The sequence below is a fragment of the Haliaeetus albicilla genome, chromosome 6 (genome assembly GCF_947461875.1).
Source record: "Haliaeetus albicilla chromosome 6, bHalAlb1.1, whole genome shotgun sequence".
In the NCBI taxonomy this organism is placed as follows: Eukaryota; Metazoa; Chordata; class Aves; order Accipitriformes; family Accipitridae; genus Haliaeetus; species Haliaeetus albicilla.
This window is the reverse complement of record NC_091488.1, coordinates 45,484,321-45,508,838: the sequence shown is the minus strand read 5'-3', so window position 1 is coordinate 45,508,838 and position 24,518 is coordinate 45,484,321. Positions and strand designations below refer to the sequence as shown.

General features: G+C 40.9%; 1 protein-coding gene across 1 annotated transcript in view; it reads left to right on the top strand.

The window, feature by feature from the left end:
* Nucleotides 1-22,146, top strand: part of SPAG17 (sperm associated antigen 17) — a 91,806-nt gene extending 69,660 nt beyond the window's left edge. The window contains exons 33-48 of the mRNA XM_069784734.1: nucleotides 888-1,018; nucleotides 2,742-2,869; nucleotides 3,255-3,437; nucleotides 5,800-5,913; nucleotides 7,994-8,039; nucleotides 9,645-9,747; nucleotides 10,213-10,266; nucleotides 11,112-11,211; nucleotides 11,830-11,926; nucleotides 13,236-13,334; nucleotides 14,654-14,805; nucleotides 15,288-15,457; nucleotides 15,854-15,914; nucleotides 18,313-18,457; nucleotides 19,673-19,810; nucleotides 21,984-22,146. Coding sequence (XP_069640835.1) covers nucleotides 888-1,018; nucleotides 2,742-2,869; nucleotides 3,255-3,437; nucleotides 5,800-5,913; nucleotides 7,994-8,039; nucleotides 9,645-9,747; nucleotides 10,213-10,266; nucleotides 11,112-11,211; nucleotides 11,830-11,926; nucleotides 13,236-13,334; nucleotides 14,654-14,805; nucleotides 15,288-15,457; nucleotides 15,854-15,914; nucleotides 18,313-18,457; nucleotides 19,673-19,809 — 1,720 coding nt within the window. The 3' untranslated portion in view covers nucleotide 19,810; nucleotides 21,984-22,146. The remainder of the gene's footprint in view (nucleotides 1-887; nucleotides 1,019-2,741; nucleotides 2,870-3,254; nucleotides 3,438-5,799; nucleotides 5,914-7,993; nucleotides 8,040-9,644; nucleotides 9,748-10,212; nucleotides 10,267-11,111; nucleotides 11,212-11,829; nucleotides 11,927-13,235; nucleotides 13,335-14,653; nucleotides 14,806-15,287; nucleotides 15,458-15,853; nucleotides 15,915-18,312; nucleotides 18,458-19,672; nucleotides 19,811-21,983) is intronic.
* Nucleotides 22,147-24,518: the final 2,372 nt, after the last annotated feature.

The following is a 24,518-nucleotide window of genomic DNA, read 5'->3' as shown; positions in this document are numbered from 1 at the left end:
AAAGCCATTGGATTTGATCAGTGTGGTGGGTTGACCTCGGCCTCCCGCCAAACACCCACCCAGCTGCTCTCTCACTCCCCCTCCTTAACAGGACAAGGGGGGAAAATAAGATGCAAAAGGTCGTGGGTCAAGATAAAGACAGGGAGATCACTTTCCAATTACCGTCACAGGCAAAACAGACTCAATTTGGGGAAAATTAATTTAATTTATTGCCAATTAAAACAGAGTTGGATGGTGAGAAACAAAGACAAAAAACTAAAACACCTTCCCCTACCCCCTCTTCCTCTCAGGCTCAACATCACTGCCTCATTCCTGACCCCTCTACCTCCTCCCCACCCCAGCCGCGCAGGGAATGGGAGGTTGCCATCAGTCCATAACAGCTCCTCTCTGCTGCTCCTTCCTCCTCACACTTTTCCCACGCTCTATCGTGGGTCCTTCCCACGGGCTGCAGTCCTTTTGGTTAAACCTGCTCCAGCGTGGGTTCTCCACAGCCTGCGGTTCCTTCAGGAAATATCCACCTGCACTGGCGTGGTCCTCTCCACGGGCTGCAGGGGAATCACTGCTCTGGCACCAGGACCACCTCCTCTCCCTCCTCCTTCTCTGACCTTGGTGGCTGCAGGGCTGTTTCTCATACTTTATCCCTCACTCGTCACTGCCTGTGTGGCATTTTGCCCTTTCTTACACACACTTTCCCTGAGGCACCACTATCTTGGCTGTGGGGCTCAGCTGTGCCCTGTGGAGGGTCTGTTGGAGCCGGCTGGGACCATCTGTGTCCAGCACAGGGCAGCCCCTGGTCGCTCCTCACAGCAGCCGCCCTGCAGACCCTCGCTGCCAACACATTGCCTCCTACGGCTGATACAATCCCATGTGTGTGGCTGGCTCTGTAGGTTCTTCATTGTCTACGCGGATGGTTCTGGAACTGAGCTCCTGCGGAGCAGGGATGTACACCGGTATCTTGCCGAAGCCTGTAGTGATCCCACTGCTGCTGTCTTGCAGGATCCTGTACAAGAACGTCCAGGTAGGAAAATCTTTATTTCTTTTCCGATGAACTAACAGAAATAGGTGGAGTCAGAAGTTTTGAAGTTCTTATTTGGACAGGAAATTTGAAAATGTTTTTCCCATTTAGAGAGGCACCCACACTTCTGGTAGTGAAGCATGGGCAAGAAGGAGCCTTTGGAAAACTCTGGGAAGCAGAGAATTAACAGAATGACACTGTGAAGCGATAAGTGAACAAACAACTAGCATATCTTTATCCTCTCTCAGACACGCAAACAAAAGTGATTTGCAAATGCATAGATTCTCTGTGTATTTACCATCGAAAAACATTGACTGTATCACAGTCTTCATTAACCATAGAGCTCTGTTTACCAATGAAGACAATGATACTCTGATGTTGACCCTTTGTCTGTTGGAAAGGATAAATATATGTAATTAAGAAGCTGGAAAAATATGACTGAAATAGGGGATGCCAGTAGTACATGGCACCAACCACCTCGTAGTAGCAATACAGGAAGTTACATCCTGAAATGATTGGTTATCATTGCAAAGTTAGTTGGAGACACTGTGTTTCTATAAAATACACCGTGACTTAATAGGTAGATCCTAAGAAAATAAATATATCTTTAAAAAGACAGGAACATATATTTCCCCTGAATATGGCAGGAAGATAAGGATAGTTTGCTTCAAGTCATAAAGTACTAAGACATTCTTCTCAAAGTTTTATATCATAAGCATGGAGAGCAGTTTTCCTACCTACTACTCTTGCCAGGTTTTGCACATTTTTTAAATGCTGCTTCTGTTTGCAATAATGACCAGTTCCCCATTGTATAAAATGAATGAAATCATTTTGCCACGGGAAGAGGAAAAGAGAAAGGGCACTGGGGGAGACAGAAAGATAGGGAAGGTGGAAAGATCAGGAAGATGGAGAAGATAGATACCCAGTAAAAATCCCAGTCAAGAAAACCTGCTCGCAACCAGCAGTCATTTATAATAGTAGCACGTCTGCTTTTCCAGGCTTCATACTCTACCTTTCTCAATAGTGGCTCCATTTGTCTTGACACCAAGGTTCTACAATTTTGTAGCATTGTGACAAAGTACCTCAGTGGTCATATCCATTTTGAAGGCCACCTATGGGGTAGATAATAGTAGATTAAGTAGACTTTTGGGTTGGAAAAAAAATTTTGAAGAACATTAAAATTAATCAGAACAATAAAAAGAGATAATAAATCATCTCTAATGGAATCCATCCAGTGATCAGATTGTAAATTATAAAATACAGTGAAGAATTATGCATGGTCTTGAAGGTCTTTTCCAACCTAAATGATTCTATGATTCTATGTTCTGAATATGATGTACTTCTGAGATTAGTATTCAGTATACATGGGTCAATGGTCTGCTCGTCCTTGTTTGGGATACTCCACACACTATACAACCGAGCTGTTACCCAAGACTCCAAGCAAGTAGCATAGGCAGCCTGTTGTTAAAACATGGTCTGAGTAATCTGAACTTGTCCAACTATTCTATAATCATCTCCGTGATCCGAACTCATCTAACTATTCTATAATCACCTCACTGATCCAGTATTACTTCTAGCCATGAGTATTGCATTTTCCCATGGAGTTTTACCACTTAATAATAAGGGTTTTTATACTTAGGTAAGTATATTTTTCTGGAGGTTTGAGACACTTGTCCATCATTTTTGGATTTGAACTGATTCTTAGCAAAATGTGTCTTTGAACCAGGTGTTTTAAGTATTACTATCCTCCGCCCTTTGCCTGAAGAATCCCCCTGGGTAATGAAGAAAGAACCAGAGAGTATTGTTCCTCCAAATCTTCAGTCAAGGACCTGGGACACATTTTCTCCTCTTGAGGTATAATTGTTTCAAAATTGTCCTTTGCTGCTTAAGCAATAGATGTTTGTCATGGGGGGGAAATGGAGCTCTAAACAATGTGACATTGTTAAGTCCCGTTTATTAAGCGGGCAAAGCAAGGGATGGGCTGTGTCAGGGAAAATGTAGTCACCTTGGGCTTCTTTTACTCTCAGTAATGTAATTTTAAGGGGAGTTCATCTTTCCAGATGAAGAAGTTTTAGAATAGATAAATTATGCCCAAGAATCTACTGACTTTATTGTCTAGATCTATGATGCTATAAGGAGAGCATGTGCTTTTCAGCTGAGACACACATTGCCAATACCTGCATTTCGTCAGTAATACAAGCAGCCTCTTGCTCTTTTTCTTGTTCTTGTCTACGTTCAGAGGAAGATCACGGGTCCCTCAGTCAGAACATGTAGTTGGAGAGGTCTCTGCATTGGATCCAAAGAGCAGACGTGCTTGCCAGTACCTGTGCGAAAATGTCCTAATAAACTGCAAATCCGTCAGCTATTCCAATATGAGCCACTCAGTGATGAACTAAGAGAAAAGCTGCAGCTTTCCCTTAAGGTAGTACAATCACATTTATTCATTCTTCCAGTGAGCAATAGAGAACAGACAAATTGGGTGACAGGAATTTGCAGTATATGCCTGAGACAAAAATTCTGCTACTTTTGAAGAACAATCAATATTTCATACGTAGGCAGGTGCTCTAAGACAAGTGTATTTCTGAAGCAGCTCAACTGTTTTCACTCATCTCTTGTGGAACCTACTTTTCTGTGCAAATATGTGGGATCCAGTCCAGTACACATCACACATAGTACATTAACAAATAGTTTCTTTTCTGTCAATATTGATATCTGTTACTTTGCTTTTGCTTTGCTTAGGGTTTTCCTCCACAAAGCCTTAAAAACTTAAAAATTTAAGTTGTACAAGAATTTCTAACCCACCATAATTCTACAGTTACCTTGGTGATGGGGTCACTGAGACTCACTCACTGGTTTGGTTATGTATTTGTTTTCATAAATCAGTACAGAACATTTCCAGGTTCAAGTCTGAGTTCTGTCGCTCTATCCTCATCTAGCGAATAGCTATGGAGCCTTCTGACAAAGTGTGTGTCCATCCCTCATGAGTGACAGGTTCATAACAAGGTGCAAGCTCTATCTCATGTGCAAGTGTTCTGAGATGGAATCTGAAAGTTCTGCAGTTGATCCCTGTCAGCAGCTTCATAGTTCTCCGTTTGGGTATAAAACATAGATTTATTTAATTCACATTGTGAAGATGCTCTTAGAAGAGATTTTAGAGTTAAAAACTCATTATTACTCACCAATTAGAGAATAACAAAATACATGTGTTCTATAATTTATTCATTTAACATATTCTGATGGTGGCATTGCAGACTGAATTTGAAAGTGAACAGTATGTGAAATTTGTGAAGGTAGTAGCATGTTGTAGCCACTTTGATTTTTTTTTTTTTTTTTTTTTTTTTTTTTTTAATTAACATCACATTTCAAAGAAGACATGCTTGCAATAGAAAAACATTGACAGCTATTCAGCCCTGGCACCTGTGGGACATGCCAGTCTATCAGAATTAAATTTTACCCTTTTACAGTCTATAAACATATAAAAATGATTCTTTAATTCACATACTGATCTTTCAAAGGCAATGCTATAAAAAAAAGTTCCCCCCCAAAATCCCAAGGTAAGTCTCTCCATTGACCAGATCTGTTGTTGTCTTTTAGAAAAAGAAGAATGCTGTTTGTTATATTGGGAAGGAAGAGTTGCAGTTATTGGCACTGAGAAATCATCTGTTAATAATTGCGTTAATGTGCAATGGAAATATACTCATTGCTCATATATCAATGTTTAATTAATGGATATTTCCAAAAAGAGGTATCTTAAATCTGTAGCCAAATATTCTCTTTGTCAGAACTAAATCAAGATCTAAAGAAAAAGATATTCTTCCTTTCTCCATCCTGTTTAAGATTTAAGAGGTATAAAGGAATGAAAAAGAACTGGAAGCAGATTGCTTCTGCAGACCTTGTCTGTTCATAAAGCTCGGTACTGCATGTAGCTTTCTGGCAGAGTGCTGTGTTAGGACAGCCTTCTGTAAGGACCCTTTTTGCCATCCAGCTGGTCTTCTAAAGCATAAAGAAGTGTGGGAAAAGAAAAGTTTTCTGTAGCACTTGGTGTGATTCTGGCAAAGTAAACATCTGTCTAAAAACAGAGCTTCGGGTTTTTTTCTGAACCTAATTTTTCAATTACGATGTTGTAAATTTCCTTTTCCCTCCTAGGAGATCAAACAGGAGGGAGATACAGATCACAATGTTTGTTAGAACACCTTTTATTCATTAAGCTGATCTTAATAATATAATTGATTATTATTAATAGCAGCTATTTACTCAACACATTCCTTTATTCATTCACATAGTTTACTCAAACACTTGCACGCTGACTTGTACTTGCCTGGCTGCTGCAACAGTTGGGAGGCCAAACCCACCTGCCTACTGGGAAGCAGGGGGTCAGACTGACACACCAGGAGCATCTGGATAGCTGTTGGATGTGGTTCTTTGCGGATGCTGATGTGTGCTAGTGGCCTGGTAGAGCTTCAGCAGACTGTTGGTGTCCTTACTGTATTAGTTCTTGCAGATTCAATAGCCTTGCTAGTCTTCAGAGCCCTTGGTAAGCTTTCACAGGCTACCTTCTCAGCATGCACTCCTCTCTTTGACTTGTTTTTTTTAAAAACTATTTCTCCATGCAGACCTTTAGATACCCATATAACCCATTCACACAAATTCACAGAAGGGGCCTTTATGACATTGAGAAGCAGGTATGTCCATTACTTCTATAGTGTCTATATATGTGCCCCTGAAGTCTACCTCTGCAAAGAAAACGTCTGCATCCTTCTTGTTCCTTTTCATTGTTCCACCAGGAATATATAGACAACATTTTAAAGCAGGAAAATGAGCTGGAAGAAATGAATGTAAAAGAACCAAGAACAGAAGAGGAAAAGGAGAACGCTGCAAGTCTCCTTGAACTGGTTATGGTGAGAAAAATAGAATTTTTAACTCCTTTTTCCCACAAAACTATTATATTGCATTGGAAGTGTCAGCCTTAAAACACATCATTATCCATTAATAAAATAGCAAATGCTAGGATAGCACAGTGCCAGCTCTGCTGTAGTTTAATGGTAGAGCAGAGCCACGCTCAGCATTCAGGTGGGCTACTGAATGGCAGTACTGCCATTTGGGGGAAGCAGTGCTCAAAACAGTTCAAGAGTTTGGCTCTACAGAACGATAGATTCCCAAACACACAGGCCAAAATTACTGAAATGTGTATATCTCCCAACATCAGGATGAGAATGTTTCCAGTCTGTTGTGTTTGCAACTGGGAGACTTGTATTTCAGCCACAGCCATCTCCATAGTGAGAGTTTAAACCCTGCTTTTGGGATAATCCAAAAACAAGCTGGAGGACTATTGTTATTACTGCTGAGCAGCATTTGTATTTTTTGGAAAATGTACTCTACTAATTTGCACAGATAATTAGAGCATGAAAAGAAAAGGGAGGGGAATAGGCAGTGGGAAAGGTGGGTAAATAGGGGAAGAGGGACTTGGGATAGCAGTCAGGAAACAGTGAGGTTAGTGGGAGATGAGTGATAAAAAACAATTAGGAAAGTTCAAGCAGCAGAAGTGGGCGGAATGAATTAGGATGAATGAGAGAAACACTCTTACATCTTATATAAAGAGCGATCAGTTTGCTCTATTTCAGTTCTTTAAATAATTTGTTTCCTACAGCTTCCTTTACATTGGATACCTTGCATGATGTGAATTCACATGCTAGATTTTTAGCAGTTATTAAACAGGTGGTTTCTTTAGTCTCATTTAGGAAATACTTTTATTTCCATTTAATCAAGTAACACGCATATAGTGAATTCAAACATACAGAATTAAAAAATCTGGCATTTGAAAAACAAGATCTAGCCATGATAATTTAAATATTCACTTCCAGATGATTTATTGACCTTTCAAAAGTGAATGTGTTCTAGCAAACAAACATCATCTTAGCCTTAGAGTCTCCCTTTTAAACACCATCTCAAAATTTTAAAAAACCACCATGTAGTTCCAGAATTTGTCTCTGACCTTTTTAGCCAAGTTAGCATTTTTGTTTGCTGAAACTAAAACCTATTTTTTGATATTACAAGCTTTCATATATATTTTTTGCTTAGTACTTTCAAGTGACATACAAGTCTTTAAAAGAGTAGATAAAAGAAGTATCTAGCAAAAAAAAAAAGGCGCTCACAACTTTTCCAGAAAAGTGATGTATCAGTAACTCCATCTGCCTCTATCCTCTAGGCAGACATTTACTTGCTTTGATGAGATGCAGGTGCTGAATCTCACATGCTGCTCTGTTCCAATGAACTTGTTTAGTGACTAATTATTGTTGATTGTCCCAGCTACCATAAGCACATTTCCAGGTACAGATTTCACACTGGACAACTCTTTCCTGAGCAGTAGAGTCTCACTGTGGCCCTGCTGTGACCCAGAATTTTGTCACACTCCTCCCAGGTCTCCACTGTTCCCTAGGTCTGTTAAAATGTAGTCTTGCCTGGTCACAGGAACTCTGGTTTCCAGTTAACCACTTCAGGGACAGCATGAGAATAAAGGAAACAGCTTAGTCTAGAGTCTTTTACCCCTCAAACACTTCACTGTAAGCCATCCACAAGAGAGCTCCTCAGTAATGAAGCCTACAAATTCCAGAACACGTTTCCCATTTGAGTTCGTTGTGACCACGAGTTTTAGATCTGGTTCAAAACCTTTGCAGAAGGATATGAGTTTGATTATGAATTGGCTTAGTTGATTTAATAAACAGCAACCATATAAAATACAAAGCCATCTGTGAAGTAGGTCATCAAGAAGGAAACAAATACCTGTTTAGACCAGGGAAATTGTACTTCTTTTCCTTTTTTCCCAGCTCATGTTTTCTAACACACTGAAATACCTCCATTCTTGTAGTCACATTCTCAAGTAAGAAGGTGACACTTATTTAGGATGGGAATCCTTGGAACAGGATGCTGCTGTTGTGAGGTCTGTTTCTCAGAGTCACAGTTATTCCTTCTTCATTGCAGTCCTTCCCTAACTGGGAGAAGTCAACTGAAAATCTCAGTGATACAGGTAATAAAAATTGAATATCTATCTTTTAAAATTGTAAAATAATAAAGTTTTAAAGTATTGTAGTATTATTTTTAAAGAAGAAACATAATACATGCTTCTGTGTGATTTTCACAAGTGATTAGAACTTGTTGGCATCAATGATTCAGTACCTCTAAAAAACAATTCCTGTGTTTAGGCATGTGTATTTGGCGTTTTGACTCGTGTTTCCACATGTATTGAGTTTTTTTAGGTATAAGAACTATGACAGTACTTGGTTACTTTTATACAAGTATCAACTTTTCAAACAAGTTTTTCAAAGCAACTAGATAAATCCTGGTTATTTATTACACTGGAAAATCTGATCTCAAACCATCAGGTGTTTTGGTTACATTAACCTTGCTTAAGGGAAACAATGGAACAATGTATTAGCTTTCCCTCGTGAATTTCTGTTAAAGTTTTCATAAGATACTTGTCAACATTTATTTGTTTTCAATATGTGCAAATAAAAATTAAGATGTTTATTTTAAAAATCAGTAAGCCTTTTCCATAGAAAAATCCATAGTCTTCAATCCCATAGTGATGCTAGCCTTTAAAGTGTTATTTTACTGCCCTTTCTGCCTTGTCAAGGGTATTTCTGCTTGTTAAAAGAAAAAGCATACCGTGCAAAGTAAATGGAAACTGCTGCAACAAATGCTTGCTACACAGTTTACCGATTTAAATGGAAGTGCAATTTTAACATTAATAATGAAGAAGATAGTGGGAAAGAAAAGCTCTTTAAAAGAGATAAAAATAGAAAAAGCAGAAAAATAGAAGTATATTTTATGGTGAAAAAGCTGACCAAAAAAAACCCAAGTGCTGAAGGTTGCAATTACATAATTCCTGAAACACTAAAAAATACTGTCATAGTCAATTAGGATCATATCTCTCAAATGCTCAAATCTCCTAAGTTCTGCCACAGAGATTTGTTTTCAACCAAGGAAATTTCTTTGGACTCCCAGTTTAGGTTCAAGGCATGAACTAAACAAAACATGTTATAAAAGATGTCAGAAGACGGGGAAGCTCTGTATTAAAGCCCCAGAGCTGGTCACAATCTTAAATATGGAAAGACTGGCTTTTCTCCATTATATATATTGAACTTCTAGTTCCTTCCATGAGAATGTTGATTATGGCTGCTTCACAGCCACAATTAAGCACAACTTAAGTAAGCTGAAACTAAAAAAGGTCCCTGAAAGCCCATGCTATTTTCTTCAGCTGGAGATAGAGACTTGGAATGTTGCTCCCCAGTCAGAAAGTGGCTGAATGTCAGTAACTTTTCCTATTCACAGGTATTTGATTTGTATCTTGAAAGAACATAAAGATGTTTCAGGAAATACAGGTGGGGTATGAACTTAATCCGCTTCTGGTGCTTTCTACATTGAATTGATTTCCTATCTGTTAATGTTCTGAACTTGATTTTGGAATGAAGTTGTTTCTGTCTCTTCCCTCACAGTAATAAAGAATCTGTTAGGTTTTCATCAAGTGACACAAAGATGCATTAAAAATATATTCTTTTACGTTTTTTTATTCTTAACACTTAGCAATGCTTAGCAGAACATGCACATTCAATAATACTCTTTCACCTTGCAGCTCACATAACTGATCTGTATGAACAGGCAGTGGCTTCTCATCGCCAGTGTCACACAGAGAAGACGATCACTATGCAAAGAGAGGACCAACAGCAGAGGTTCAGGTAGGACAGACCAGTGAGAACTGATGCAAATGTAAATAACACAAAGGATGGAACCAAGCACACAGGCAAGGCAATGTACTTTACTGACTGTCATTAAGGACTGCGACCTAGATCTCTACATACATAACACGTTTTTCCTATGATTTTTCCTATTATTTTTTTTTCCTACAATTATTTTGTCCCTCTGTGGTTCTCTTTCCTTATCTGAAAGACACTTTAAAGTTTGTTGGAAAAGGATGTTGAGGGTTTCTTTGATTGAATAGTATAATAAAAATGCAGATATGAGTGAACAATTTTGTGCAAACCATACAAGTCCAAGTCAGGAGTCACCCGAGATGTTAACATAACATACTCTCATAAAAAGCATTTTCTTTCCAGGGTTATGTTGTAAATATTTTTGTGCTTATAGAACATAATGCTAGTTTTCTCATTTTCACTACTCTCTCTTCTTTCCTGATCATTCAGCCCAGAAGGAGTAACACCAGTGTCCAAGTGGCAGAGCAGACTAGAAGAGCACAGGTAATAGTATTGGTAGGACAGAAAGTTAGATATTTTGAGCCAAATTAAGTCTGCTTAAGTCTGTTATTGATTTCACCAGGTCTTGGGTAATGGTCCAATGGTTTGCTAGCAAATAATGGGGTGTTCTCTGCAAAAGAAATGCTGAATGGATGGTTTGAGTGTCTCATTTTTTTCCAAAACCTAGGAGTGTTACTGTTAACTTACGGTATTCAAAACAAGGCTGAAATCAGAAGCCCTGTGTTCTGTTTTCTGGTTCTGTCACCAATGTGGAAAATAGTTTATATTAATATTTTCAAATAATGATGCTTTCAGTTAAGATTGCTTTTTCTTTTGTATTTTTGTGAAAGGTTAAATAGCGATTGCAAACTAAGCGCTCTTCCATACTACTTCGTAATTACTTTCTGACTTGCATAAGATTAAAAATACTTTTATAATTTCAGATTTATATTTTAATACAGCATTTTACACTGTTTTGCATACTATTTAAAGAATGACTTTAAACGTATATATCTAAGTAGCCAGCACCCAAGAACATCATGTGCAATTCTGGCTCTAAAGCCAGTGTCAAAACTCTTAATATGATTAAGAGTGATAATTTCATAGCTGATATTAGACCCTGCAAGTCAGTGAAACAGACCAGCCTGTTCTTGATCTATCACCGAGAAAATTTCCAATTACAAGGATATCACTGAATGTGACTAACCAGGGGGAAAAAAAAAACCCGCCACTTCCCTTTATCATTTCCATTCCTCAATGTTTTAAACATAATGCTGAAAAACAGGGTGAACTCGGTTATAATGCTTTTTCCTTTCTTTTCCTTACCAACAATGTTAAAACTTACTTAGGAAGGAACTTGATGAAGAAAAGAAGTCCTTAACGGCAATAAGAAACAAAATAATTCCTCCGTATTTTGAATCAGAATTCGGCAAGTTTTTCCCAAAAAAGGTATGTCGCTGAAAACTGGATGAGTTTGTGTTAGGCCAGGTAGTTTCTGTTGTAGTCCCACAAAGACAGTTCTGGATTTACTTCTCAGCCTCAATTTATCTCAAGAAACCATTACCGAGGACAGTCGTGGCAGAATTAATACTGGGAATTATATGCTCTTGTCAAAGGAAACATATCTTGGAGATGGTATATGTTTACTGAGTACAAACTCTGTAGGTTCCTTACTCTGGAGAGAGTCTGAATCGGAGCAGAAGCTGAACCTCAAGTCTTTTAATTTACCTCTCAAAAACCTCTCTCTGCTAACTAGAAGGGGAATTGGTAAGACTAAGCCTCCTGGGTTAAAGGTGGCCTTGGGAACTTTCCTGTTGTAATCTCACCTGATAAATGCTCTAAGTGCTTAAAGTGTACTCAGAAATGTACTTTGGAATCTGAGGTATACTTAATGTCTGTATTTTTTATAGTTACCACTTTGGTTCTGCTTATTTGTTGCCTTTGCACACACACACCCACCTTTTTTTTTTTTTTTTTTTTTTTCAGGGGGAAGGAGGGTGTCTGCTGGCTTGTTTTTCTAAGTGTTTAGTCAGGAGACCTAAACTCTCTTTCTTACTTTTCTCTTAGTTTCCTGATGTGGAAGCACTGTCTATGGAACTTCCTCCAGTTCGAAAAAAAGAAAGTGGGAATTTCCCTCTTGAGATGATCAGAAAACCCAGTAGAGGTAATCTACTGTCTGGCAATATTTTAGTATCTTCTTCATTGTTTTATCCAGTTGTCTCATTCCCTATTTCAGTTAAATTTAAGATTACATTATCTGACCCCATGTATTCCCAGTCATTTTGGCACATGAACTACCTGGACCACAATGGCTATATCTATTCTGATATATGAAACATACCCAGCAGCATTCCCTGACATTGAGATCCAGCAGTATGGAGTAGACTGTGTAAATTCAGTCTCCCAAAACAAGATGGTCTTTTCCCTGGCCAAAACTTGTGTACCTGAGAATGGTTTTGGGGAGACTGCTAAGTTGCACAGTCAATATCATATCAGTGTTTTAACAAGTTAACAGCATAGATTAGCATGCTCCAGTATCTGGGAATGTTCCTTTTTAATCCACTAATATAAATGTGGTCTATGAGACTCCTATATTTAGTGTGTTAAAGGAGCCTTTGCAGACATCACCGTATGCGGAAGCACCATAGGCTTTGGATGCAAAGCTGAAGAGTTGTGCTATGAATGAGGGGTGGATGGATGCAAAATGCTTGAGAAAAACTTAAATGGAATAAACTAGTAGTTAGGGGTGGATGAGCAAAAACCGAGGAGGCTAAGTTTAGAAAAAGGCAAGTATGACTGTAGGAAAAAAAAAATGGGAGATGGAATTCTGAAACTCAATGGTAAGAGGGGCGACTTGGGGACTGGGGCAAAAGCGATATGGAATAGGAAACGTGCAGGCTAAGGGTAGTTTGGAGGATATGGGAGGAAAGCAGTGACTGGAGGAAAGCAGCGACTGGATGACAGGAAGCAGTGAAAGAGTGAACCATCATCTTAGGTCTGAGCTTTACAGCATTGAGAGGAATACTTCCGTTCTGTTTGAAAAGCAGCCCTGACAAGTTACTGAAATAACATAGTGAGATTAAAAGTCATACACAAAGAATCATATCAGGACAGCAGTCCTCCATGGGGCTTTATCAGACCCCCACTAATTCCCACATTTCCTCATTTTGCAATCACCATATAGCAATCACCAGAAGACTTGTCTTGGATTCTCCATTAGCCCTTTATGGCTTATTGCTCAGTTATCCAGAGAACAAGAAATGACTAATCCCAAAATATGCATTTTTTGATCCCTGTTGCCCAGTGGAGCAAAATGTCCCATGCAGAATTTACCCAGCCTCTCATGGTTCTGTAGACAGCTTTCAAAGATTGTCTAAATTAAAGTACCAAAGACTTTGTCATTTTTTTTTCTTGTGTTTATGAAAATGATGATGAAAAACACTTGTCACAGTATTCCATTATTTTCCCTGTAGCATCTGAATGTCTCGATACCATAAGTGATTCCTCACCTTTACCTGGTCTTCTGCTGCAGGCTCATTCCAAACAAAATGAAGGTTCCAGGAGCACAACAGGTAAAGCTGCCTTCCAGAATGTAGTTTGGAGTAAGTTAATATCTATCTTCTTATAACTTTTGACAAAATATTTACAATACAAATTTAAATCCACCTATCTCTGTTCAGCATTCTGAATACATCTGAAACACAAGACTGGCAGAAATTGAGGTATAAAACTAATGGAAGAGATTCCCTCCTTAACCCTAGGAGACTGCTATAACAACATGGGGGCGATGGGGATGGTAGAAGTGCAGACAAAGCCAAGAAGCGATTTCTCTACTTAAAGTTGCACAAGCCAATTTTTTCTGCTCATTAAGGCCTGTAACAGAAGACTCTAGAACAGAATTTGCAGTGGTTAAATGATCTTTGCCATTTAAACATCGCCATTCAGTTTTGCTTTCCTTGCTACGTGTACAGTCACTCTGTTTATGCATCTGCTTGTGGCAACAGCCTTGGACGATCACCACTGGAGAGCCACCAGTCTGCTTGGAGGGGGAGAGTGTGTGTGGGGAGAGAGACACCAAAACTACGCTAACTTCTAATGTCAAAGCATAAATGTTGCTTACCTTTTGGCAAAACAAGAAATGCTAGTGTGTTTTCCCTCGTGTCCGTGCTTAGCTTTTTTTTATAAGCTCTGGGCCATTTGCTGTGCAGGTGGAAAGCCCCTCTCCATCACCTGCAGTTCTGTTGTCTGGAAATAAGAGGGGCATCTAGAGAAGATGCTATTCTCAAATAACATTTCTGCCTCCTTACAATGACTAACTGACCAGACTTAGCATCCAGCTAGACAGTGCCTGCAGTCCAAACTGAGAAAAAACAATGGTTTTTTTGCATTCAAGACAATAAATCCTGCTCAGAGACAGGGCTTCCTAGTTGGGCGTACTGCTTTGAGGCCTGGACGGGAATGTGTTGTTATACAGACATACAGATTTTACCTGACCAGCCTGGGTGTTTCTGCATGTGTAGTCATGCCTTTGGAATAGTAATGTCCTCAATTTTGATTTTAGTGCTTGAGGTTTTGTACCTCCTTTTGTTTTTAATCACTTTCACCAATATTTATATCTTCATTGCATGTGTCCACTGAGATGTTTCCAACTAAGTAGTTCTAATAATTACAGTACAACTTTACTTATTAGTCAAATTTTAATTACTTGCTACTATTAGGGGGTTTCTTAATGCCTTTCTTCACCTCTTAAATAAAAATGAGACTAATTCTCTGTCCTTGTGCTAAGCAAATGCTTTCATAGAAAATAAAAATCTTACCTGAACAAGAACTTCAGGATTAGGCTGAATATGATGCTTAGTTTTTTGTGCTTTTGGAGATCTTTCCCTTCCAGACCTAAACAAGGCTGCAAGATCACAGGAGACACCCTTTCAACGTAAAGTTCAGAGTCTGCTGGTGAATGCTGCAGGACAGCCAAGAAAAGAGAAGGTGAAATTACCATCATCCCTTCAGGGGAGAAAACCAAACTCCATACCAAATAAAAAGGTAAAATAACATCTTTTCTGTTAATATCCTCTGAGTCATCTCTTTTGCATAAAATCTTCACTCTGGAGCAACACTGGAATGTATTTTGAATCTGTTCACTGAAACACAGCAGTTCCAATTTATGCAAAAGTTTACTGGCACTTATAAAAGTACCTTTCTTCTCAACCACTAGGACAAACTTGTGTACCAAAAGCATAGTTCTGTACCACGCACCTACACGAAAGCTCTCATTTTCAAAGGAGCAGAGCTTTCCCCCTTCCCCCTGAGACATCTCAATGGCTAATGTGTCTGAAAACTCAAACCAATATAGATTTGCAGACAGTATTCAAAGTGCTTCTTCAGTTTTTACTCAGATTAGGCTGTCTTTTTGTAATTCTTCAGAATGAGTGGACAGAGGTCAAATGTAGGTTAAGTAACCCTGAACCTAACTTGATGGCCACCAACTTTCTCTATTGTCTAATATTTTAACTCTGTTTGCAAAGGTGGAAGATCCTGTTGCAGGAAACGTCAACACATCTTCTCTTGCAACAACAAGACAGCATCTTAGTGGCTTCCATCTCATTCCACCCAGAGTGATACTTGGAGTGCTAAAGGAAGGCTGCACCTATGCAGCCACTGTGATCCTGAAGAATGTTGGTGTGAACTTCTCAAGGTTAGTTTGAATTTTCAGTACCTTGGGGTTTAACTGTCCAAATACGCATCGCTTGTTAATTGTCAACCTTTTGATCTGATTAACAGGAGATAACAAATGGTATTTTTATATTTGGAATCATTTGATAATGACTGACTAAATAGAGGTGAAGAGATATTAGAAATACTTCAACATTATTTGCATATTAGTGTTATGAGGAAAAGCAGTAAGGAACAGCAGGTCCTGTATGCATAGTCCTGGCCCATCGCAGTTGTTTTACTGGTTCTTACTGAAGTTCTCAGGTTCAGGGACCAAAGTCTTTCATGGTAACCAGTATTACATTTGGCTTTGGGAAATGCTGCTGGATGCTGCACATCTGCCTGAAACAGTTTCTAGCTATCGATTCTCTTCTAACAGGTTTCGGGTAAAGCAACCACCTCTGCACACAGGACTGAGAGTGATGTACACACCAGGACCTGTAAGTTACACAGAAGATCTTTTGGTTTTTGCTAGACTCAGCTGGCCCTCGGGCCATCTATGGGTCATCTTGCACCAGCTGTCTGGGAATAGAGCTGGCAGGGTACATGATTAGTTTAAAGTTATTTGAAGTGACACTGCCTTCAGCTGTCCCTCTGCTGCCTTCAACCAACCGTGCACTCCAAGTCTCAGAGCCTGCGCCAGAATGCAGAGGGATAAACATGTTAAGTTCAGTGGAAAGCAGCAAGTCAAACACTGAGGTTAAAGAAGGGGGGGGGTTTAAGCAAACAGGATACTCTACTACTACCTCTGAGTTTTCCCATCGTTTAGGCTATTTATCTGCTCTGTCTTACGCCTAGACTTTATCTCCTGTCCTGATACCTTCAAGACCTGAACCTACTAAACCCTTGCCTCAACCATTTATTCTCCTGCTTGCAACTGTTCTCCACCTTAAGTCTTTTATCTAGCAAAGCACCATAGTGTGTGATATTGTCCCATTAAATAGGAAGTTTTCATGCTTTCTGCTTTTGTTCAGTCTCTCTCTTCAGCTGCGTGTTCACCTACATATCTGGATAAATATTGTGCCCCCCAGTATCCCCACAGCATCCAGGTAATATGAGGCAGTATCCTTGCCAATGCTTTTACAGGCATGGAATCAAGCAGCAACGACTTGTGCAAGAAAGCAGTGCCAGAATGCAAATTAAGCCTCCTAGTCCAGAGCCCTAGCCACAACTCAGTACTTAAAATCATAGAATGGTTTGGGTTGGAAGGGACCTCCAAAGATCATCTAGTCCAACCCCCTGCAATGAGCAGGGACATCTTCAACTTGATCAGGTTGCTCAGAGCCCCGTCCAACCTGACCTTGAATGTTTCCAGGGATGGGGCATCCACAGCCTCTCTGGGCAACCTGTGCCAGTGTTTCGCCACCCTCATTATAAAACATTTCTTCCTTACATCTAGTTTAAATCTACCCTCTTTTAGTTTAAAACCATTACCCCTTGTCCTATCGCAGCAAGCCCTACTAAAATGTTTGTCCCCGTCTTTCTTATAAGCCCCCTTTAAGTACTAAAAGGCCGCAATAAGGTCTCCCTGGAGCCTTCTCTTCTCCAAGCTGAAGAACCCCAACTCTCTCAGCCTGTCCTCACAGGAGAGCTGTTCCATCCCTCTGACCGTTTTTGTGGCCTCCTCTGGACCTGCTCCAACAGGTCCATGTCTTTCCTGTGCTGAGGACCCCAGAGCTGGACGCAGAACTGCAGGTGGGGTCTCACCAGAGTGGAGTAGAGGGGCAGAGTCACCTCCCTTGACCTGCTGGCCACCCTGCTTTTGATGCAGCCCAGGGTACGGTTGGCTATGTTGGCTGCAAGCCCACATTGCCAGCTCCATGTCCAGCTTTTCATCCACCAGTACCCCAAGTCCTTCTCGGCAGGGCTCCTCCCAATCCCTTCAACCCCCAGCCTGTATTGATACAGGGGGTTGCCCCGACCGAGGTGCAGGACCTTGGACTTGGCCTTGTTGAACCTCATGAGGTTCACATGGGACCACTCCTGGAGCTTGTCCAGGTCCCTTTGGATGGCATCCCGTCCCTCAGCCATGTCAACCACACCACTCAGGTTGGTGTTATCTGCAAACTTGCTGAGTGTGCACTCGATCCCACTATGTCATTAATGAAGATATTAAACAACATGGACCCCTGAGGGACACCACTTGCCACCGATCTCCATCTGGACATTGAGCCGTTGACCACTACCCTGTAGATGCAACCATCCAACCAATTCCTCATCCACTGAACAGTTCACCCATCAAATCCATCTCTTTCCAATTTAGCGAGAAGGGGGACCATGTCAAAAGCCTTACAGAAGTCCAGATAGATGGCTGGAATAATTTCCATTCTCTCTTCCTCTCCCCCACACCCATCCCTTTTGTATCTCCCTTTTCTCCCTACCTCTATGTCCTTTTTAAAATAGAATAGAATATTATATTTCAGTTGCAAGGGACCTACAACGATCATCTCATCCAACTGCCCGACCATTTCAGGGCTGACCAGAAGTTAAAGCATGGTATTAAGGCCATTGTCCAAATGCCTCTTAAACACCGGCAGGCTCTCCCAGCTGTCCCAATTCCCCTTTTCCCACTGGAACCTAAAAGGAAATTTAAGGGGAAAAAATGCAAACACCTGGCAGTTTTCTTCAAACTACAATGTGAATAGACACTGTTTTGTACAGACCTTCTATTGGAACAGATACTGGGTAACTAACTGGCAAGCACAATCATAAGTGCTGGGGCACTAGGTCTTTAATTTCATCAGGCAACACAGAACATGAACCAGCTCCAAGGACTGCTGGAGGGGACTATGGATGAGACATGCATCTTACCTGTGAGTAATCCCCTGTCTCTCCTAGGTGGCAGCAGGCTTGCAGGTTGAACTGGAGATAGAGATTTTTGCCATGGTAACTGGAGGGGAAGATGCTGGTGGCCTTGAAGAAGTTTCCCATGATATTGAAATATTAACAGAAACAGAGACTCTTCTCCTGCCTGTGAGAGCAAATATCCTTTGTTGTCCCATTTCCCACACACACCTTCTAACATCAACTCTGGGGACCAGGAGCCTTAACCATTGTTTCCAGTGCAGGCTGCTGAGGTAGCAAGCTTTACTGTCCTTTTCAGAAACACACAAATGGGTGTTTTCAAAAGCACAACAAGTAAACAATTTAAGATTCTGACACCAAAAGCAATTGACATCAGAGTAATAAGGTTTCTGAAAAGTGGGGAAAGGAAGAAGGGTAAGCTCAGAAAGATGTGGCTTTTAAAAAATAAATGAAAATAATAGGAACTCTTTCCCACAACCCCCAATGGAAATCCTTAATAACATTTTTGAACCTATGGAAGCATCTGATGGTACAGCCTCATGAGCAACAAAATCAAGTATCATCCTGGATACCAAACAGACAAATGAGACAATGCCTCTGTCAGCAGAGATGCCAGCACAGAAGTGCATGAATGCTGTCAGAAATCAGCCCAGTGTGGGTTCAGTGGGCTTTTCAGTTGTTTAATTGAGGACAGAGGTAGAGTAAAAGAAAACAGCCAAGTCAAGAACTATTATTTCTCTTTCCCTTGTGCTCCAGAAACTATTAATTATTTTTTAGGTAAAATTACAGACTCATTTTTAAGGGCAAGTTCAGAAGAAAGGGTGAAGTTCTGTTTGACTAAATTTTAATCAAATTTACACTTAAAAGCCTGGGAGAATAGGTCTTCTGGAAACCTATAAAAGAAATAGCAAGGCAAGGTGCATCCAAACATGCCAGAAACTCCACTCCTGGTAAGGGCCATGCTTACCAGAGAAAGAACTTTAGGGTCCTCTGAGACTGACCAGAGTACTAGCCAACAGCAACTCTATTGAAGCTTTACATGCTCTGGAAGTGACACTGAAACTCCCCAAATTTACTTCATAGTGACCCAAAGCAGTCTTTCATGCCCATTATTGCAGAGCGGAGCTGGACAGGACTGGTGGCATAGCAGCAAAACCAGCTCCTGCTCTGTTCCCAACTCACCCAGTCCTCAGACACGCAGTTGCAGACCGGCCTCCAAAACTTGTGCCCTTCCCCAGAATTTTACCTGGTCTTTAGTCTTTGAGCTGAGGGCAGTAGTCCAGATTCAAGTTGTATCGCAGCCTTATTTCCAGAATTCATTCCAGCCTCCACACGTATTATTTTAATTGCATAAATGTACAGAAATGGTTAGGTCCTTAACATGATATTCCACCTGTGTTAACCAATGACATTTATGAATGCCGCCCACAAGGATACCCCCAGGGTGGGATGGCAGCAACAGTCCGGGCAGTTCCCGCAAGCCCCAAGCCACAGTTCCGGATTACACTACCCCGAAAGCTTTCTAGTTAATGTAAGTATTGGATGCAGTGATACCAGCCGTAAATTAAAGTACAGTTGTTTTACCTCCTCTTGGCTTCTGATCCACGTCAACTCATGCACACATCACACAGACATGATGACCTGAGACAAGAAAAGGGAAGCACTGGATGACACTAACCAAAGGACTCGCTGCAAGAGATCTACGGGTTACTACAACTGCTCAGCTCAGTGGAGGCACTCACAGCAGAGCCTCCCCTGTCCTGTCCCAAATCCTTCACTTAACTGTCCTCACATTAAATAAGTCATTGAGCCTCCTGGCAGCAGGAGGCTGGATTTATTGCAGTTAAGCCCTAATAAATCACCCTCTCTTTAACACTCTTCACTTTCTAAAACCCAAGTCTTACTGCTGACCCTTTGACACTGACAGCAAGTCTAATAAGGGACAGGAGTCTTAGCGATAGACAGGGCAAGCAACTTTAACATAAGTTCCAGCTCACACAACCCTCTGCACACATTGTTTCATACAGCACATTTCTGTAACCTTAGAGAATCAGACTATACAGAGAATGGGTAAGTCCTCCCTGCAAACAAGAAAGCCTTACAGGGAATTTCTCCTCAAACCACCAGCCAACATGTTTAACATTAGGCTGATGTTTCATCTCACCCATATCAGCTCAGGTGCTCCACAATACAGTCAATGGTGACAGTTCATAAACAGGAACCCTATGGATGTTTCTTCTCTCCTCAGCTCAGGAGTCCCCATTTGCCTCATATGTGTAGCACTGACATCATCTTTTTCTTTCAACTTTAACATCTGTAAGTCTGCCATGTTATCTAACAAGTCAGTAAAGAAATCCCAGCTGTATCTCATTTCCTCTCCTCTGGAGAAAAAGAAAAGTGACCACATCAGTCAGTTCTCAAAGGAAACTTTGCAGAGAAACATGCACCTCTGACTGCTGCATCTGCTCTAGGACTGCCCACAGTACATCAAACATAGCTTTTTCCTTTTCCAGTTTTTTACTCCCAGAGTAACATGCAATTATAGTCTAGAAGAACAGCAAATCTAATGCCTTCCAGCTTAGGGGCTTACAACCTGGAGCTCATCAGTGAAGGCAATTTAGACAAACTTCTCTCACTTTGTGTTGAAATGGACCCAGTCAGTTCACATTTCAGTGAGACACCCCCCTGTCCCAACAGAAATTCCCATCAGTGTCATCTCCCATTAAAAGCTCCAAGTGGAGAGAAATTAACTACATGGTACTCCCACGTGGCTAATCCAGCTAATCGCAGTTGCCATCACCATAGCCAAATCTCCCTTCTGTTCTGACAAAGTCTTTTTGTGAATTAATTGAGAATTCCTACTGAAGCTGACTACAGCTACCCCATCCTAGCCAAGCAACTGTACCAAATGCGTCTTCAAACAATCCTTCCCACAAAATCTCCTGGACTCAAAACCATATCCAGCTCAAACATGTCAAGGAACTCTGGACTGGTTGGTTTAGTCTTACAAAACATGAAACGCCTAGGTTAAGTCCTGTATTTGGTTAAACAGTCTTGTTCAACCATCCAGAACAGAAACAACTAGTTAAGTCTCTGCAGAGGCAGTGTGACAATTTTTAAGTTCATATCACCTTTCCCAGGTGCTTATCACCAGAGCCAATGATTCTCTCCACTGAGACCTAGAAACTTCCCTGCAATATTAGACTTGATCACAAACTTGCCACACCTCCTAATAGAGACCAAAAAGCAGAAATCACTGATGAAGCATCACCTGACCAAACTAGTCATATTTCGTTTATATTTTCTTAGTTATTTCTCATTTATATTTGTGAAATTTTTAAAAGACTCTCTTAATATACTCAAAATTAAATGCTGCATAGGAAGCTGCTCATGAAAGCCTTCAGTATTCCTAAGTAGACTGCCCATCCTGAACTCATGGTCATGTCAGTTTGTGAAATAAAAGCAAACTCTTAATCTATTTGAAGCCCACGCGAGAACCCTTTCTCATGTTGTTCCCTTCCAACAGCAAGTGTAGAGGCCAGTTCTACTGAAGCCAGTCCACAGCAATCACAGTGCTCGCACAACACTTGCAAAGAATCTGGATGCAATTACTGGGTTTGCTTCAAAAACTGGACAAAGATAAGAGTTGGGGTTTCGTTTTTTAATTTCCTTTCATGTTAATTTTCTCTCCTCTTTCACTACAGGTCAGAGCCCTAGAAGAACAACATTAAGATCCGCAGTACTGAAATACCCAAATTGTAGTCCAGCATTATGGAAACATCCTGATGTACTTTTTCATTTATTTAATCAGATTAATGTGAATAAATATTTTGTCTGTCCCTTATTAATGGAAAAGGTGGTCCAAAAGTTGCACTGTCTTCTTATGTGTCTGTCTGAAATGCAAGCAGTGGAAAGATTACTGTATTATTTCAAACCCAATGTTTGATATTCTGCACTTCAGAAGAGTGCTGAATGGTTCCTGATAGGTTTGTTTTTTAAAAGGGGTTAGGTTTCTATAACCTGTGCTGAGGCACCTGAAATCTTTTTTTAAGTACTGAGCATGCAGCAGGTTTCACTGAAGTCAACTGCGATTCTTCAGGAAACAGCTGCTGATCTGCTCTGGTCTCCTAATTCCTAAGTTTCTGTTTGCTTTCACAATCATAGGCTTAACTTTCTGTGTGTTCACCTACCTTTAATTAGCTGCAGACACCAGATGGGGATTATGAGTACACAAAGTTACACTTCACAGAGGGATTTTGTTTATACCGTCTTGTTCCCCATCAGACATGATCATCTTTAAATGCAGATCTGCACATCTGTCTTCAGAGTGGAAGACTGAGTCACTTAGAGATGACCCTTTTTCCCCCCTTTGTTCCTACTTATGCAGTAATGACTAAAATATACACCTCAGCCTGTTTGTGAGACACCATATTTGTATATCCAAGTGCAGTTCTGCTTTCTTTTTATGGATTCATTTCCAACCAGGTGCTTTCCTGTATGCTTCATCCTTTTTCCAGCATGTGACACCTTGAGAGATGGGGAATTTTCCTTGATACATGCAGATGACTTGTTCTCTCAACACTTCACAGTGACTGAGAATCCCATGACTGGGGATTAAATCACAGTTTTTACCAGTGTAAAACATGAATGCCAGTTTTGGACTCTCCCATCCACATTAAGTGAGACACATATTCTAACGGTATACATTTTAAGTGGGCCCTGTATTTTCAAGTGCTTTCCTCCTCAGGTTTGTAAATCCAGGGAATTTCACCTAAGAAAGGGCAAGTTGAGGTACCCACAGATATCACAATTCTAGTGTATCAGTAGATTGCTGGCACAGGACAGACCTCCTCCATTTAAAGCGCATGCTGAGCTCCCTCAGTAGCCGTCCGAGTACTGCTTTGGTGTTTTCCACTGCCCCACCAGACATGACTATTTGTCCATCAGCTGAAAGCCAGCTCAGGAAAGTGCCAAAACAGATACCCAGCTGTGGACATTGTTTAAGCCCTACCCACAGATGAGAAAACACCACAAGAAGCGGTGTCAAACTTGATCCAGGATTCTCCAACACCAATGGTTTTGCTGATTTCTGCCCCGATGCTTTTCGGTTTTCTGCAGAAACAGCCAACAGTCCTACATCAGTCCCCTTGGGAGTCCATTCTGGGCACTGACACAAACCACAGCTGCCGGTACTGACTGGTCACAAGTGACACAAATCAGAGAACCAGAGGGAAAGCTCAGTGGGGAGGCCTGTGTCAACACCTATGAAGAGAGGACAACCACTTTGCACCACCTCAGAGACCTTTTCTTCCAAGGATTCTTCCCAAACCCCAGTGACAGCAAACAGAGACAATGGTGAAGGAATTCCACCTCTTCCAACTTAGATCAGAGACACCTGTCATCATCGTGAGATGACCCTGCATCCCAAGTCACTCTTCTATACCACCACCTACACCCTTGCCATCAGTCCCTGAGTTTATGTGCACCTGTGGCTGTGGTTTTTCTCCCAGGCTTCCCAGAGGATCATCAAACAGCAGCTCATTATGTAGGTTCCATAACACTTACCTCCCCGGCATTAAGGTAAACAAAGCACATCACACAGAGCCATAGAGTTAGCCTTCCCCTTTTGGTATCTCTCTTACTCATCACTGCTGAAGGTGCACTGTGGTATCACAAGCCACCCCTTCGTTTGTAACACACTACGTACTTTCTTTTCCCAGCGGGCTAGCCCATTTCAGCAGCAGCTGACATGGATGCAAGACGTCAGCTGAGGTTACCAATACAATTCATCATCCTACAGTGCCGCCTCTGCCTCCCCCTGCAGTAATCCCTCTTACGAGGGTCTCCTTTGGGAGGAGTAAGGGAATACAACAGAACAAGATGGAACAGAACAGAATTAGAACAGAATAGGCCGGGATGGAGACATGTTTGAGTGGAGCTGTTTGATCACAAGTTTCATCCATATCTGGACGAATACAAAATTATAGAGGCACCCAGAAACAACTTGCAGAGCTGTATGAAGATTGCTATTTCCATAAAGAGTCTAAGACCCATCTCCTGGAATTGGAGCGTGAAGTGCTGCTGTAAATTACCCAGACTCTGAAGAAGCAAGTGAACCATCAGCCCCCTGACACAGTTATTTACTAACAACAGTTATTCTAAGAGGTGTGGTTATTACACTTAAGGTGCTGCCAAAAGATTCACCAACTGAACTGTTTGCCTTGTGCATAATTGCTAGT